The sequence below is a fragment of the Otolemur garnettii genome, unplaced genomic scaffold (genome assembly GCF_000181295.1).
Source record: "Otolemur garnettii isolate 467f Iridium unplaced genomic scaffold, OtoGar3 scaffold00064, whole genome shotgun sequence".
Taxonomy (NCBI): Eukaryota; Metazoa; Chordata; class Mammalia; order Primates; family Galagidae; genus Otolemur; species Otolemur garnettii.
In genome coordinates, this window is record NW_003852459.1 from 3,415,313 (window position 1) to 3,430,426 (window position 15,114).

General features: G+C 39.1%; 1 protein-coding gene across 1 annotated transcript in view; it reads right to left on the bottom strand.

The window, feature by feature from the left end:
* GTDC1 (glycosyltransferase like domain containing 1) overlaps nt 1-15,114 on the bottom strand; it is a 260,937-nt gene that overhangs the window by 56,688 nt on the left and 189,135 nt on the right. Inside the window, 1 exon segment of the mRNA XM_012807129.2 lies at nt 4,004-4,354. Coding sequence (XP_012662583.2) covers nt 4,004-4,354 — 351 coding nt within the window.

The window sequence follows — 15,114 nt, forward strand, 5'->3', positions numbered from 1 at the left end:
AACTTTTTCCTCAGTTATAATTTCTAATGCAGTAAGCACTGATAGGTATAATCCAAACAAACAAGAGCTCTTTGGTGTCCCAACAATTTTTAAGTGACGAGGTCTTGAGATCAAAGAGTGAGAATAGTAGTCTGGAGAGAGTGATCTTTCAACGTATTCTAAAACTTGTCTTTATTTCTTGGTCCCTCCAGGGGTGGGTCTTTTGTGTCCATTATATTCAAGAGAACAAAAGGGTTGGAACCTGGCATAATATTATAATATGTGTATAATATTTGGGAAGAAAATAGTTAAAAAAATAACCATTGCCAATTGCAGTCTATTTTTTACAGGTCTCTCTCTGTAAGTCACTTCTATTAACTGTGCCTTGCTATAGATGTTTATAACGAAACATTAAAGACTGAGTAGAAAAAAGAAAACAAATTACTCTGCAGAGAACCCAGCAACTCTGCTAAAACACTGTCAGTTATTTATCTACTGTCAGCAGAGGTTGCACACTATAATCCTTGACAAGCTCAGATTCAGAAAGAATGAGGAGAAGGGGCAAGCATTGCATTTAAGGGCCTGTTCTCATGCACAGACATTTTAACACAGATTTAAAGCCAGAATGTATCTTCTAGAAAATGTCACTTTTGATTTTGATACATATTCTAGCAAGTAGGCTCTACATTTGGTTGACTTAGTATGAGATATGTTAGAGGCTAACACTATATTTTAGACCATTCATGATCCCAGTGTGGAACTAACACAATGAGGTCAGCATCACTTCATTTTTAGAGTTGGCTACTGCAACCGCATGATTTCATGGGCATATTTTTTATGATAAGAAGGAGGGTTTTATTTTTGTTTTGTCAGACAAGGTAATGACAGGGTCTAAGAGCCCTACTGCCCTCTCCAGCGTTCATTTCTCCTTTATGTTTATAGGGGAAACCGTCATGGATGCATTCTGCTGTCCCCAAATACCTTCCCTCTGAAAGAGACACAAGGCCAAGGTATCATTGCAAGAGACTGAGGGCTTCCCGGGGCTACTCTAAAGAAACTCCCCCCTCTACAAGCAGGGGGTTAAAGTCGCTCTCAATACTGATAAGAACATGTGAAACATAAGGGGGGGCTCAGCCTAAGAGGACTGATTCAGAAATACAACCCCGTTCATGTCTAGGAGAAACCATAGTTTCCTTCAGAACACAATTCCTATCGACCGGTCAATTATATGATTTCCACCCATATGATCAGGGGTCTAAATAAATGTGTGCTTGTAGCTGGGGATGTTTGATGAATGCTGAACCAGAATCTTAATTTTCTAATTCATATTCACCAATTAAAAATAAACTGTATTTTTATGAGCAAATTTACATAAATCAGATGATAAAGCATCTACCAGTAAAGGGTAGGAGTTCAGCTCACAATATTTGCATAAATTCTCCTAAAGAAAATATAGGCATTTTAGATTTTCATTGAAGAGTCTTGCTGCGTTGGAACTCTAATGGGCTTAGAACAGTAAATTTTGAAGAAACTGATTGCTACCCCTGTAGCTAGTAAATGTCTGCCTAGACCCAGTGGCATTTGAAAAAAGTGTTTTATCATAAAATTATCCCAGCAGAGTCCATTCTGCAAGATAACATCATCATCATCATCATCAGTACTCCATGCAGGACCCAACAGCTCTGGCACAATATTGCCAGTCATTTATCTGTTGTCAGCACAGGTTACACACTGTAATCCTTGACTGCCTCGGAATTAGAATGTCTTTGATGTCCCCACAAGAGTTTTTTGCCCGAAGGCTTTACCAATGCTCGGCGGCTCAGTGTTTATTCCTCGTAATCTTCCTCTCATCTCCAGGCTAGCAGTGACAGATGGTTATGGGCACACAATAGTATTAAGAGTTTGATATTTTTTTTATGCTGTGCTCTCTGTACAACAAATAGCTATCAGACGCGGGCCAGAGAGCTGACATGGCTCGCTTAGGTAATGGCAAACAAACAGCTCGGGTTGATGCTTTCTGTCATTTCCCCTCCTAACCCTGCTTGTTTTCATTGTATACTCTCAAAGGTAAACTATATTAACCTTATAGACTGTTATTAAAAAGATATATCTATATGAGCATAAAGTGCTTTTCTTTTCTCTTTTTCTTACTCTTTTGATTATGAAAGTAATACTGCTGACATATTGAACAAATATCGAATGTCAACATAAATTTTTAGTGTGTGATAATATCCCCCTTCATATAGCTGTGTGTCAGGCGGGAACTCGCGGATGATGCATAGCAGTAAATAACCCAAACAAAATTAGTTCTCTTGTCAGCTTCTACCTTGTATGTCCCCAGGCATCAGTAAAATTGACTGCACGCTAGATTTTCAAAATTAGCCCTAATGTTAGCTATGTGTCTGGCAACCTCCAAGTTTCCAATGTTCTACTATATTACCCGTAAGGATGAATGTGTTACTTTTATATTTTGGCATTTACTCTTGCTGATGCGGCTGTTTTCCCTCCTCTCCAAATTAAAAATAATTTCGCTTTAACAATAAGAATGTGCACAAACATCATGCTGCATCTCTTTAAGCAACTAACTTTAGGCAATTAAATTAAATTAAAGCAAAAATATACAAAGAGGAGAGGGAATTATTCAGTTTAATATTGTTAATTTTATTAACATAGCTGTCTTATTTTGTGCAAAGTACTGAATAACGTGGTTCTCACTCTTTCCTCCATATTGCTGTTTTGTGACTACAGTCGACAAATTATTTAATTTAACATTTTCAGGATAACCCAGAACCAAACTTTTTGCAACTGATTTTCTTGCAATAAATATTACTTCAGAGACTACCAAAGGTTAGCAGAACAAAAGGAAAGGCTTTTCAGAAGGGAGTAAATGATGACATCTATTTTACCTTGAAATAGGTTGAACTCATTCGGAGCCACTGCATTTTAAAATAACATGGAAGAATACTAAACTCTGTCACATCCTAAGTAAAATATGATTTTAAAATAAATGCTACTCCCTTAGAAAGGCTCTGCTGGAAGTGTGAAGCTGAATAAACAAATCCAAAAACATACTCCATGTCCACTTTCAATCCCTAAATTTTACGTTCATACATGCAGAATCAAAGATGAAAATCCCTTTAGGGACCAGATGCTGCAGATCAACTGGGAGAGCCTCTGGAGTTTTAATGTGCTGGAAGTCAAATCCTCGGTAAAGGCGCTTTGCCCAGCCGGTGTAGTGTGCTTATTACTTCACCTGCAAACACTCGCTCTCAGAAAATCGGACCTAATGATCAGCCCAGCATCTCTGCAATAAAGAGGCCATAATCTGTGGGGGAAGTGAACTCTAATCAGGCCACATGCAGATTAAACTAACTGGGAGGAATAAAAACTAGATTAAAATGTTCATGCCTAATACCAGAAGATTATCAGGACATTTTACCTCTTTAAATCCTAATTTATAGGAGCCAGGGTTAAGTTTATGAGTTTATATTTGGTGGGATTACATGCCACAGTTGATTCTCTTCTGTTTAGAAAAGATTCAACTAGATAGAAAGTATTTTCCTTAGCACAATACAGAGGGTGGAGGGAAGCAGTTTCACATGTACTGATAGTGGATTAAGATGAACAAAATAAAGCCCCCAGATGAAACTGGTAAAGTAGTAAATAATGGACATTGTTCTTGTTTTAATGATAATACTGCTTTGTGATGGTTGTATATTATATATAAAATCAAATCCTATTCTTACACGTTGAAACTTCCTGAATATGATTTGATATCCTACAAGTGCCTAGCTACTGCTGAGCAAATCACTGCAAATAATTATTTGTGATTCAAATTTAATCTAAACACACACAACCATTAATATAAAGATAGTAAGCAGTACCACCTTGGCCCCACATTAGTAGTACTGTCACATTAAATCATCTTTTTCTCTAAAGCCATAGAGACAGCAAATTAATAAGTCAATTATCACAATATATTTTTTTACCAGTTCTACAACTAAACTGGCATGTCTTGACTTACCACCTGTGAGGCCAGACAATGTGTAATGGTCTTTGCTGATCATCAGGTCCACCCAAAATGGCACCGTGATTGAGAGTCAGATTTTGTTTATTTTCCCCATGAAGAGTTGAATTATCTGATGAGTTGAACTTTTCCAAGTCTGACTCCCGCATTAATGAATCACCCGGATTGCCTTGTTGTGCAGTATTAAGGCTAGAGTGTGCATCGTACTCTGAATTAAAATTTTTCAATAAACTCCCGGAATCTTTCTGGGCTGGTTGAAAAGGAAGGTCCATGGATAAAGCAGCGCCACCACTTCCTTTAAGGCTGAGCATCCTCTTTAAATGTGTGGTTTTGTGCTTGGGCATGAATCTGTTAGAAAAGGGAATGCAACATACTTTTAGTGGAAAAAGACATGTAAAATCTGTCCTCTACCTTTCTGTAAGGACAGAATGATGATACGTTAACGTAAGACTGAGAAAAAATAAAGAAGTTATAACACAAACCCTACAAGAAGCCCAAAAAGCAGTGGGCACCCAGAGGAAGTTCAAAAGTCTGAAATCAGACCAGGCTGTTTTGAACAGTTTCTAAAGAGTTTTGGGGGCCATAAAACACGCACTACAAATACCATAAAACATAAAATTGGAGAGACGCTTTACCATTCTTTCCTCACCCATTTTGTGCTTTCTAATCACTGAACAGCTCAGTGCTTATTTTCAAACCGCATTTGTTTAGTAACCAACAAAAATGTTTGAAAGTACCTTGATTAACACCTGCCATTTCTGCTCATGATCGTTCTGTATTCTGGGACACCTGAATATACGTTTTAAGTAGTAGAAAGACTTTGAGAAAGTAATATGATACTATTAAGGAAAATCAAGATCCCTCAAGGAAGGTGTAAGAAGGGGAATCAAGAACCCTAAAAGAGTGTGCAAAAGGGGGGGTAAAGCACGCAGAGGGGCTGCAGGAGCAGAAACGAAGCTCTCGGCCTTGTCACAGCACGGCCAGGGCCACTCCACTGACCAGTTCCTGTGGAGGGGCACGGGCCAAAACCAGACTACTGGAAGTTCGTGTGAGGATGTGGGAAAGAGGGGCAGAAAGAAGGTGACGGAGAGGATAAGGGTGAAGAAGATAAGGTTAGTTTTTTAAATGGAGCACACGGACACAGGTTACTCACGTGCGGACACTTGCTGGGGAAGGAAGTAGGGTCCTGAAGAAATAAAAATGTCTCACGAGATGGAAGTAGAAAAACAATATTACACATGTGACAATAGCAGGGTTATGGGCATGAAAGTGGGGCCTGCTAAAAGAAAATGAACCGCCTTGCAAAGCTGAGGGAAGGAGAGAAAAATGAAGCTAAAAAACCCCACAAACCAACCAACAAAAACCAGTTTTAGGTGGTAGGTGTGGAAGCTAAGGAGTATGTCACTGGAGACTAGGCCATCTCATGTATCTTAGGGAGGCAAGCAGAGATGGAGATGGGGTTTAAGAAGTCAGCTGAGAGGCTCGGCACCCGTAGCTCAGTGGGTAGGACGCTGGCCACATACACCAGGGCTGGCAGGTTCAAACTCAGCCCAGGCCTACTAAACAACAATGACAACATGACAACTACAACAAAATAATAGCCCGGTATTGTGCGGGCACCTATAGTCCCTGCTACTTGGGAGGCTGAGGCAAGAGTATCACTAGAGCCCAAGAGTTTGAGGTTGCTGTGAGCTGTGACACCACAGCACTCTACCAAGGATGACATAGTAAGGCTCTGTCTCAAAAATAAAAAAAAGGAAGTAAACTGAGAGACCAGAACAACCCCTGTAGAGAGAGGATAAGGCATAGGTTGGGCTGACAAGCAACACTGGGAACAGTGGGGTCACAGGAGCTAGGAACAAAGTCTTGGGCTGCAGCAGGCTATGTACATTCCAGAATCAGAAAGCTTTTGGGGGTGGGAGGGGCTTCTGCATTAGTTTCGATAAAGATTTTTAAATGTCTATTCTAATTTCAAATACCTTAAGAAAATTCAACTGAATATGTAAGAACACAAAGCATGGTACTAGCCCCTTAAGTATACCCTAATAAAATGATAAATTTAGTCCTTGCTTAAAAATGAAAAGAAACCTGGGCATTCACAGATTGTAGTTTCAGATCTCAATGACCCAAAGTTATTAGAGTGATGAACCAATTTTCTTCCTGAAATAAATCCAAAACACTGAGGCGATTCCTAGGATCTAAACCACAATAAGAAAAATTCCCATTGATCACCACAACAGGTAAAAAAAAAAAAAAAATGACTATGATAATGTCTACAACTTCTAAACAAACAGAACAAATAGTCAGAGAAGGAACATCTGTACAAATCTGAAAACCAACAGTAAAGCAAGTGAAGTAAACTATTTGTTTGTGTCGGATCAAGAATGCCAGGCAAGCTTAAAAAGGATTTTAACAGAATTACAAACTTACTGCACGAAAGATTCACAATAAAAAAAAAAAATCAATGGGCATTGAAACAACATATCTTCATTTTAGAGAACAGTATCACAACCTATCTTACTCATAAAATCTATTTATATTGGCCAGTATGTGAGCAAAATTGCAAATTAAAAGAGACAGGGGATTGGCTAAAGGGTTGTAAACAATGGGAATTGGTAACTGGCAAGGAATTTAGCTGTGGACAAGGTGCTAGGCTTGCTTTCATTCCACGCGTGTCTTAAATGTTCTCCAGGATGACTAGAATCCCATGTTGACACAGGTTGTGGATGACAGACTTGATAGGTGGTAGCGAGTATGACATGGAAAGATGCAGAATATAAATAGGGATAGTAAGTAACTCAAATAGCTTACAAATCCCACAAAATTTGAAAAAAAAAACCTTGAATGCAAGTAGGACCCACGGAAAACATGATTTAGACCATCCTGAGTTTGACAAGATGAGCCAAGTGCCAGTTTGACCCAGCAGACTGATGCCACTGAGTTCAGGATCCTGTTGAATAGGGAAGAAAGACACTAAATCTGTTGTAATAGAATATTGTGCAAATGCTGATTTCATCTGGGGCACCTAAGAACTGTATGTTTCAAAATTAAAGAGTTCTTAGAAGAGCAATAATAACGATTAAGGCAATGGAAGAACTGATTTATGAGGACAGATTAAAGGAGCTAAATATGAATAGCCTGGTTAAGTGACAACTAGAGGGGTACATTATAGGGGTCTCTAAGGAAAAAGAATAATTATTTAGCCTGGTACAAGGGGGTATAACTAGGAGTAATGAGATGAAATTAAGAATGGGAAAATTTAAGCTGAATTTCAAGAAAAACTCCCTGACAGTGTAATTTATTAGCTCATGGAATAAATTCCCTATGGAAATGCTACAGCTAGGGAAACTTAATAATAGAACTGGACTAAATACCAATAAATAATATAGATAACAATCTATACTTGAAAAGATGGTGGCTACAACCTATGTTTTTCTTGCTTATAGTTTCTTTTCATATTTTTATTTGATTATCTATTTATTATAGCAATTGTCACCAAAAGAAGTATTTAGGTAATTAGTTAAATCTAACAGGATGCTTCCTTTAGTTGTGGAAAATTAAAGACATTTTAATTTTCATATCCTTTGCAGTAAGAATGAAAGCAGAAGCTGAAATAATTCTTTACGACTTTGTTCCAATAGAGCTGACCTGGAAGCAGGCTAGACAAATGTATTAATATTTCTAAAAGCAAACCAAACCAAACCTCTTCTCTCATCCCTCACAGAGTCTACTCTGATCCTCTGTGCCATGAAACTCATATTTTTATAGACATGTTTACTATAAACAATTTATTGCCATAATAGAAATTAAAAAAAAAAAACAACAACTTTATTTCAGCTTTTCTAAATGTAGCTCTATGGTCAATTACTTCACATCAATACCAAGATCAAACAGGCATAATACTAACAAGCAGTTTGCTTAATAATAGCCACCACACTAATTAACCCATCCAGAACATTCCTAATCAGACACTATTTATAATATACAGTTAAGAGAAGCCTTATAAACTGCTCTATACTAAAAAAAAGAAAATTAAATCTTACTGATGGGGTGAAAACTGGCTGTTCTATAGACCCGGACGGCATGTCTGTGAGCCCCTGGCTGTGACTCCAGGAAGTGTCTATGCAAACAGACGCGTGTCTGGACACTTCCTTTCTCTTCCCCAGCTCCAACTCTGGTGGAGGTGCTAATGAGAAGAGAGAAGGTCTTGAGGTAAGACGCGAAAGAGAGAAAAGAGAAAGTCCCAAGGAAAACAGGGGGCTGCCTTTCAGCGCATACGTCAGGTTTGCCATTTAATAACCCCTTTCATTTTTCATAAAGAAATGCTACTGCCCATCTTACTCATAGAGCATTTCTCCCTGTTTCTGAATCTCTCAGAAGTTCCACCAGAACCTGTTTCTACTTTCAGAAATATTCTGACATTAACTGTAATCATTTCCAATCTGTTATTAGCCATGGGACCCCCACACTCAACTTTTTTCCAACAGACAGTCAACATGTGAAGTAGAAATACAGCCTTCCTCCCGCTGTCTTTCCTTTCAAACTCCCTTCCTTTCAACCTCTATTTGCCAATATAGTTCCAGAGGCACTGCCCAAACCCCCAGTACTGTGCTGGGCAATGTTTGCAGACACGGCTGGAGCATGGACTCTCTAGACTTAAACTCACCTCCCTCCTGCCCCCTACACGTCCACACACACACACCTGGAGCTGTACCTCCATAAAAATGGCCAATACCTTATTGAGATCATTAAGTAAAAAAATTAGATTTGAGAGCTGTTTTAAGTTACACTAAGACTGATGGTAGACAAAAGAAATGCTCTAGACAACAGCTTATTTCTGCCAAAGTTGAGAGGCTAAAACAAAGTGTGTGCAGTTGACTCACAGCGGTAGTCAAGAGGAAGGCAGTAAGGTTAATTCAGGGCAACTTAGGTCATTCATGTTGATTCCTGTGCTGTTGAAGAGATTATCATAGCTAAAATTTATGTCATGGTGGAATCCATGGCTCACAATTACCTTTTGAGAGATTTTAATAAAAAGTACTTAATATAGTATATTCAACTTTAGAACCTTATAAACAAATGCCCAAGGATAAAAGTCCACAAGACAGAGAATATCAATAGTCTTGCTTCCCAAAAAAGATTTGGGACCTGGCACTATGGCTCATGCCTGTAATCCTAGCACTCTGGGAAGCCAAAGTGGGTGGTGTGGCTGAGCTCAGGGGTTCAAAACCAGCCCGAGCAAGAGCGAGACCCCCATCTCTACTTGAAAAAGGGACCTACAGACCCAGCTACTTGGGAGGCTGAAACAAGAGGATCTACTGAGGCTCAGAGTTTGAGATGTGAGCTATGACGCCATGGCACAGTACCCAGGGTGACAGAATGGGACCATCTCAAAAACAAAAAAAATCACATACATACACTTGGAAGACAGCAGGTGAAAAAGATGATGCAACGTAGTGGATAATCAAAGAGAAAGAGGGAGAGTGTAATTGATCAAAGGTGCTCTCCAGTTGGAGCCAGTGAAGAGACAGAAGAGTGTTAGCACTGGAATAAGGAAACTGGCCTGCACGTGGGGCAGGCAGGACGGGGAGTTAGGGAAGCTCAGCAGGGCTCCACAAAGGGAGGAGGAGCAGCGTTGTGTGGGTACCGGCATTCTCAGGTGTGTTTTATGCAACCGAATGCCAGGGTGTAGGTGTTACACCAGAGAACGTTTCGTGAGAAAACCAGTTTGGGGAACACAGAATGTCCCCCAGATATATGCTAGTGTGTACCATATATATGTTCATTCCCTCACTCTTCGTTCACTCAGTGAATATCTACCGAGCACCTATTACATGATGGAGATATGTTTATTGTTTGCCAAATTTAATGCTCAATAGACTAAGAAACCTGTCATTCACACCCCCCCCCATCTTTCCCTTCAAAGAAGCATCTTAAGAATTAGCACTCAACAAAGGATACTCTGAAAAGTACAACTTGAGACCCTGGGATGTACACAGCCAGAGTCTGAACCCGTGCAGCAGCCAGACGGGTGGTGGCATATTTTGTACAGTAAGGATGGCAGAAGGAAAGGGAAAATGCATTCATGTGAGAAAATACTGAAACCCAAATCAGAGGCTACACACCACTATGACATACCAGGAGACAAGCAGGAGTCTGAAAGAAATCAGGAGAACCTGTGAAAAATGTGACAGAAGACATGGTTCAAGGCTGATATGGATGACAGCAGAAAAAATATCAAGTGTTTATATCAAAATGATTTCTGTGGATTCCTGGATAGAAACCAAACTTAGGAGAAAGCAAACAGGAATCCAACATAAATAACTTTCTCCAAACTATCTGGGAAGACACATTCAGGGAGTTCAGTGATCTAAGGCCTTGGGTGATTTACAACAAAAACTATTCACTGTTACCAAACAATGTGTTGGAAACTAATTATAAAATTAGCATTTTTAGAATTCAGCCACATAAACAAATATCAAAGATAATTGAAAAATCATGCTAGCCTATATGTGTCCAATTATATTACTTACATGGTGAGCAGATTTATGTAAACCTATAAAGTATAATAGTAAAAATCATTATATAGCGTTTTCATGCTTACTTATACACCTCTACCTCCTTCCATACTATCTTCACTAAATAAGGGAATCACAAGTAAGAAAATCCCTGATAATTTAAAAACAGATGTCTGGAGACCACAAAATTAAACAGAAAGATAGGGTTGTTTGATGGGTCAATTGTAGTATGGCTGCGTGCTCCTCTTTGTTGGTGAGGGCTCAGAGAGAATATTCCTAAGGTAGGTGGCCCATGTGGATGAAGGATGGATGTTTCAGTAAGGAACTCCCGGCAGAAAATTATTTGAATAAGCTTGAATTGCGGACGAGCCGATCACGATCCACTTGCACACAGCACAGATGTGTCGGGAACGACCGTCCACCAGTGCTGTGGCTGGTGAGGCTACCTTGTTTAGACGTTCAAGGTTGGGCTCCTGAAACAAAGTTTGTGTCCCACAGTACAGACTTCTAAAGACCAACATGAAAAACTGACACCAGACCGTCAGAGGTTACTGAGTAAGAGTGTCTCGCTTGGACTATGAAGAAATTTGCGAAAAGAAAGGCAAACAGAATCCTTAGAAACTAGCCGCAGCTAAAATTAATAAGTGACCCTACTGATTGGCCTGAGAAATACATGAAGAAATTGAAAGAAAATTTGGGGTTATTACCAGACCAGCCTCATTAGCTATGTCTGGTCCCAGAGACGAGACACTTAGTGAAGACAGCATCTCTCACTGCAAAGAGGAGCTTCCACTGTCAAACGAACAGCTCTGGCTTCTTTTCCTCTGCTTTAAAAGGTATGCCACTTCCTAATGTCTGTCCTTTATAGCTCGGATATATGGGCTGTCATAAGGAAAAGATGATTCTGTTCCCATAAGCCTATTTCTTTTCATTTTTATTTTCTACCACCATTTCTAAGAGTCATTTCTGAAAAATCAAACACTTCCCAGATAACCTCATTTATACTACTTGCTTACCTGGCGTCTTCTGGCAACACAGTTTGTGTGAATAGTATTAGTTAACTTAACACAGACTGCCATACTAGGAAAAAAATTTTTCCTTTGCATTATGGTGTTTTATTATGAAAATAGAATAAAAACTTTAAAAACAAAATGATCCTTTCTAATTAGCACTTAGCCAAGTGTTGTGGCGGGCACCTGTAACCCAGCTACTTGGGAGGCTGGGGCAAGAGAAATGCTTAAGCCCAACAGCTTGAGATTGCTGTGAGCTGTGACACCACAGCACTTTACTGAGGGTGACAAAGTGAGACTCTGTCTCAAAAAAAATAAAATAAATTTTTTTCTCTGCATGAGTTATATGCAACTCACACAATGCTAGAATCACTTTTTGCATTGCAGGCCATGTGAGTTGTATGCAGCTCATGACCTACTTACTGAATTTACTTCTGAGAATTGGGTCTTTTGTTATTCCACAGGTATTCAGTTATGTCTGGAGTGGAGCAGAGTGGTCCTGGATGTTGACCTCTGAATCACACCTCCCTAAGTACATGCAACAATATCATTTTGCCACATACATATCACCACATACAGACTGTTATCAGTTCAGTTCTAAGTGCTACCAAGCAAACATTCAAGGGCAAATGAGCAATCCGAAGTTAGGGTAACAGGAGAACAAAGTCCAGCATGTGGGATGTGCTTGGTCAAGCCCACTGTACAACTCACAGGACAGTTAATGTGTTAAATAATTGTGCTTCCATTTCCTATTCCCCATTCTCTCTTAATTTCAAAATGTTTTAGATTGTATACATTGCTAATTTAACTGCCTAGTATGAGCAGTTTGTCTTATTCAATTTTATAAAATCCCTTTAGGATATATTCCTCCCACACAGAAACTTTAAGGTCCTTATGAATGTATGAGAATAAGAAAAGCTACCTTGCATGTTGCCAGAACAAATGTTTATCAAACCCAGAGCCATCCTTGCTAACATATGTACAATCACTTCTCACGATCCCCACTCCCCCCCAAAAAGAGCTCTCTAAGAACAACAAACTCTCTCGTTTACACAAGGTTTACTCTAGTAATTCAACACAGTTTGGCAAAGCTGTAAGCTAAACTGAAAATAGGGAATCTTTATTTTCCTACCTCTACTTTTAGGCATTTCTGCCTACTGATGGTCAGTCCCCTAAGGTCTGTATGCGACTTTCTAATTGCCACTATGGGTCTCCTTGCAGCTTATCCTGAAGCTAGCTCCACTTTGGAGCCACCTCTGAATCATGCTGGGCTCTCTGTTACTGGTTTTTGTTGGAAAGTAATCTTACATTACCACAGTGCATTAATCACCTTCTGTGCCCATGCACCGCACCTTTCAAAAGAGGCAATCCCTTAATTCAAGGGAAGTAATCACAAATGGGATATGTCTAGGCAACACAGTAAGTCTGTAGGAAGATTATTTTGGGGGGGAAGGTAAAGAAATCTCTATGAAGCCCCTCAACTTACTCTGCTCAAGCAACAGGTATGCTGAAGGAGAGAGACTTAGTCAAGGCTGTGTCCGTACACAGGATTGCACTGGCACTTCCAGTATTTTTGAGTTTGTTCAAATCAGTTTCTCTGAACCTCAATTTTCTAACCTGTAAAATGGGATAATAATATCTTCTTTTGCAAATTTCTTGAGAGCATTAAAAGAAAGAACATGTGTTGGACATACCATGCTGTAGGATCTGAGTAAATCTAAGGAAACTTTATGTTCCTACTTTTCCATGCATATCCATACTTAGGGGGTTAGACCTGGAGCCACCTTGGGTAGTACCACATTCCCTAGCCAGTCAGCGAATGAGTTATACTATGTTGAATTTCAACAAGTATTCAACTAATACTTAAGACCTTTCTGTGTGTACGGGGTTGTGTCTGTATTTATGAAGCTTTTGGTATGTGTATAGTGACAATACTGATTTTGGTCTCTAAGCACCCAAAATTATAAATTATCCACATCATCCTTAAGTAGCATATGAATGGAGGGGTCAGGGATAGTCTGTTGTACCTGCATGTCCGTTGGTTTACGACTGTTAATCTAAGCTGTGTTTACTGTGTTCCTCATTCATACGCTCTAAATTTTTTCAAACTTAATAATTTGCTATCATTTTTTATGTGTAATTCAATAGCTAAGTTTCAAAAGCTTCTACTTATTCTCCTCACTTAATCTGATGATGGCATATAAAAATGAAAAAAAATTTCTTAATAAGGATCTGAAATAATCTCTTTTAAGCAGGAGGAAGTAGAAGTTTGACGTGTACATAGGCTCTGCTTGCTCTTTAAGGGTTTATCCTGTGGGCAAGTAAATGTTCTCACTAACTTGAGAGTCAAATGTCTCCTGTGGCATCAAGAAAGCACTGACGGCTGGGGTGTGGGGGCTCCCACCTATCATCCTAGCATTTGGGAGGCTGAGGTGGAAAGATCGTTTGAGGCCAGAGGTTTGAGATCAGTTTCAGAAACATAGTGAGAGCCCTTCTCTATCAAAATTTAAAGAAACAACAACAACAACAACAACAACAAAATACTATCTGGACATGGTGGCACATACCTGTTGTCCTAACTTCTGAGGAAGCTGAGGGGAGAGGATTGTTTGAGCCAAAGAATTTGAGGTTACAGTGAACTAAGATCGTGCCACTGCACTCTAACCTGGGCAACAGAGCAAGACCCTATCTCTAAAATAAATATATAAATAAAGAAAAACGAAGCACTGATCTCTAATCACGTGTTCTACTCTGTAATTTACTGGGGGGAAGTCATTATTTGGAGGTTGAAAATAGGATGGAAAATGTGCTGGTTTTCAAGAAAGGACCACTTTCTAAACAAATATACAAATTCTCTTAGGGCGGTGTTTCCAACTGCAGAGTCTCCTTTGGAGCATGATATGATTTTATTGAATACTGTGGTGGAAAAAGAAGAAAAGGATAATACCATGACGGCTGAAATTTCCTGAACAAAGTATCAAGAAAATAACAGAGTAGGAAGTACCATATCTGCGTTCACAGACAGTGACAAAAAGAGAATATTGTAAAAGAAGAGTGAGCTGGCCAAACTGGTGAGGGATTCTGGGTAACAAAAAGGAGAAAATGTTTGTGAATTTTATCCTGAAGCTGAAATTTTACTTCTAAAAAATTGTAGTAAATAAAAAAGCAATAAATATTTGAAGTTTTAAGAAAGAAATTTTTCTTAAAAATCTGTTCAGTTGTGAATAAAGTCACTTAATGTTTCTAAATCTGCATCTTCTCATCTGTACAAGGAGGATAAGGCCAGGCCTAGACTTCTCACAGAAGGACCCAGCTTCTTATCAAGTTTCAAGATTATTTTATAATTATTATTAAGAAGCAAAATGGCAGAAAGCGTCAGGTATTGGTCTAGGCATATTGTCTGGTTCAGGGCTCTGCTACTTTTTACTGACTTGGGGAAAGAGTCTTTTCTCTGTCAGTTACCAAATCTATCACATGCAGATAATAATAACGCTGTCTTGCAGAATTATGTTTCCATGTTGTCGGGACAGAGTAAGAACTCACTTAATATAATTATTTTTATTATTGATAATAATGGTAA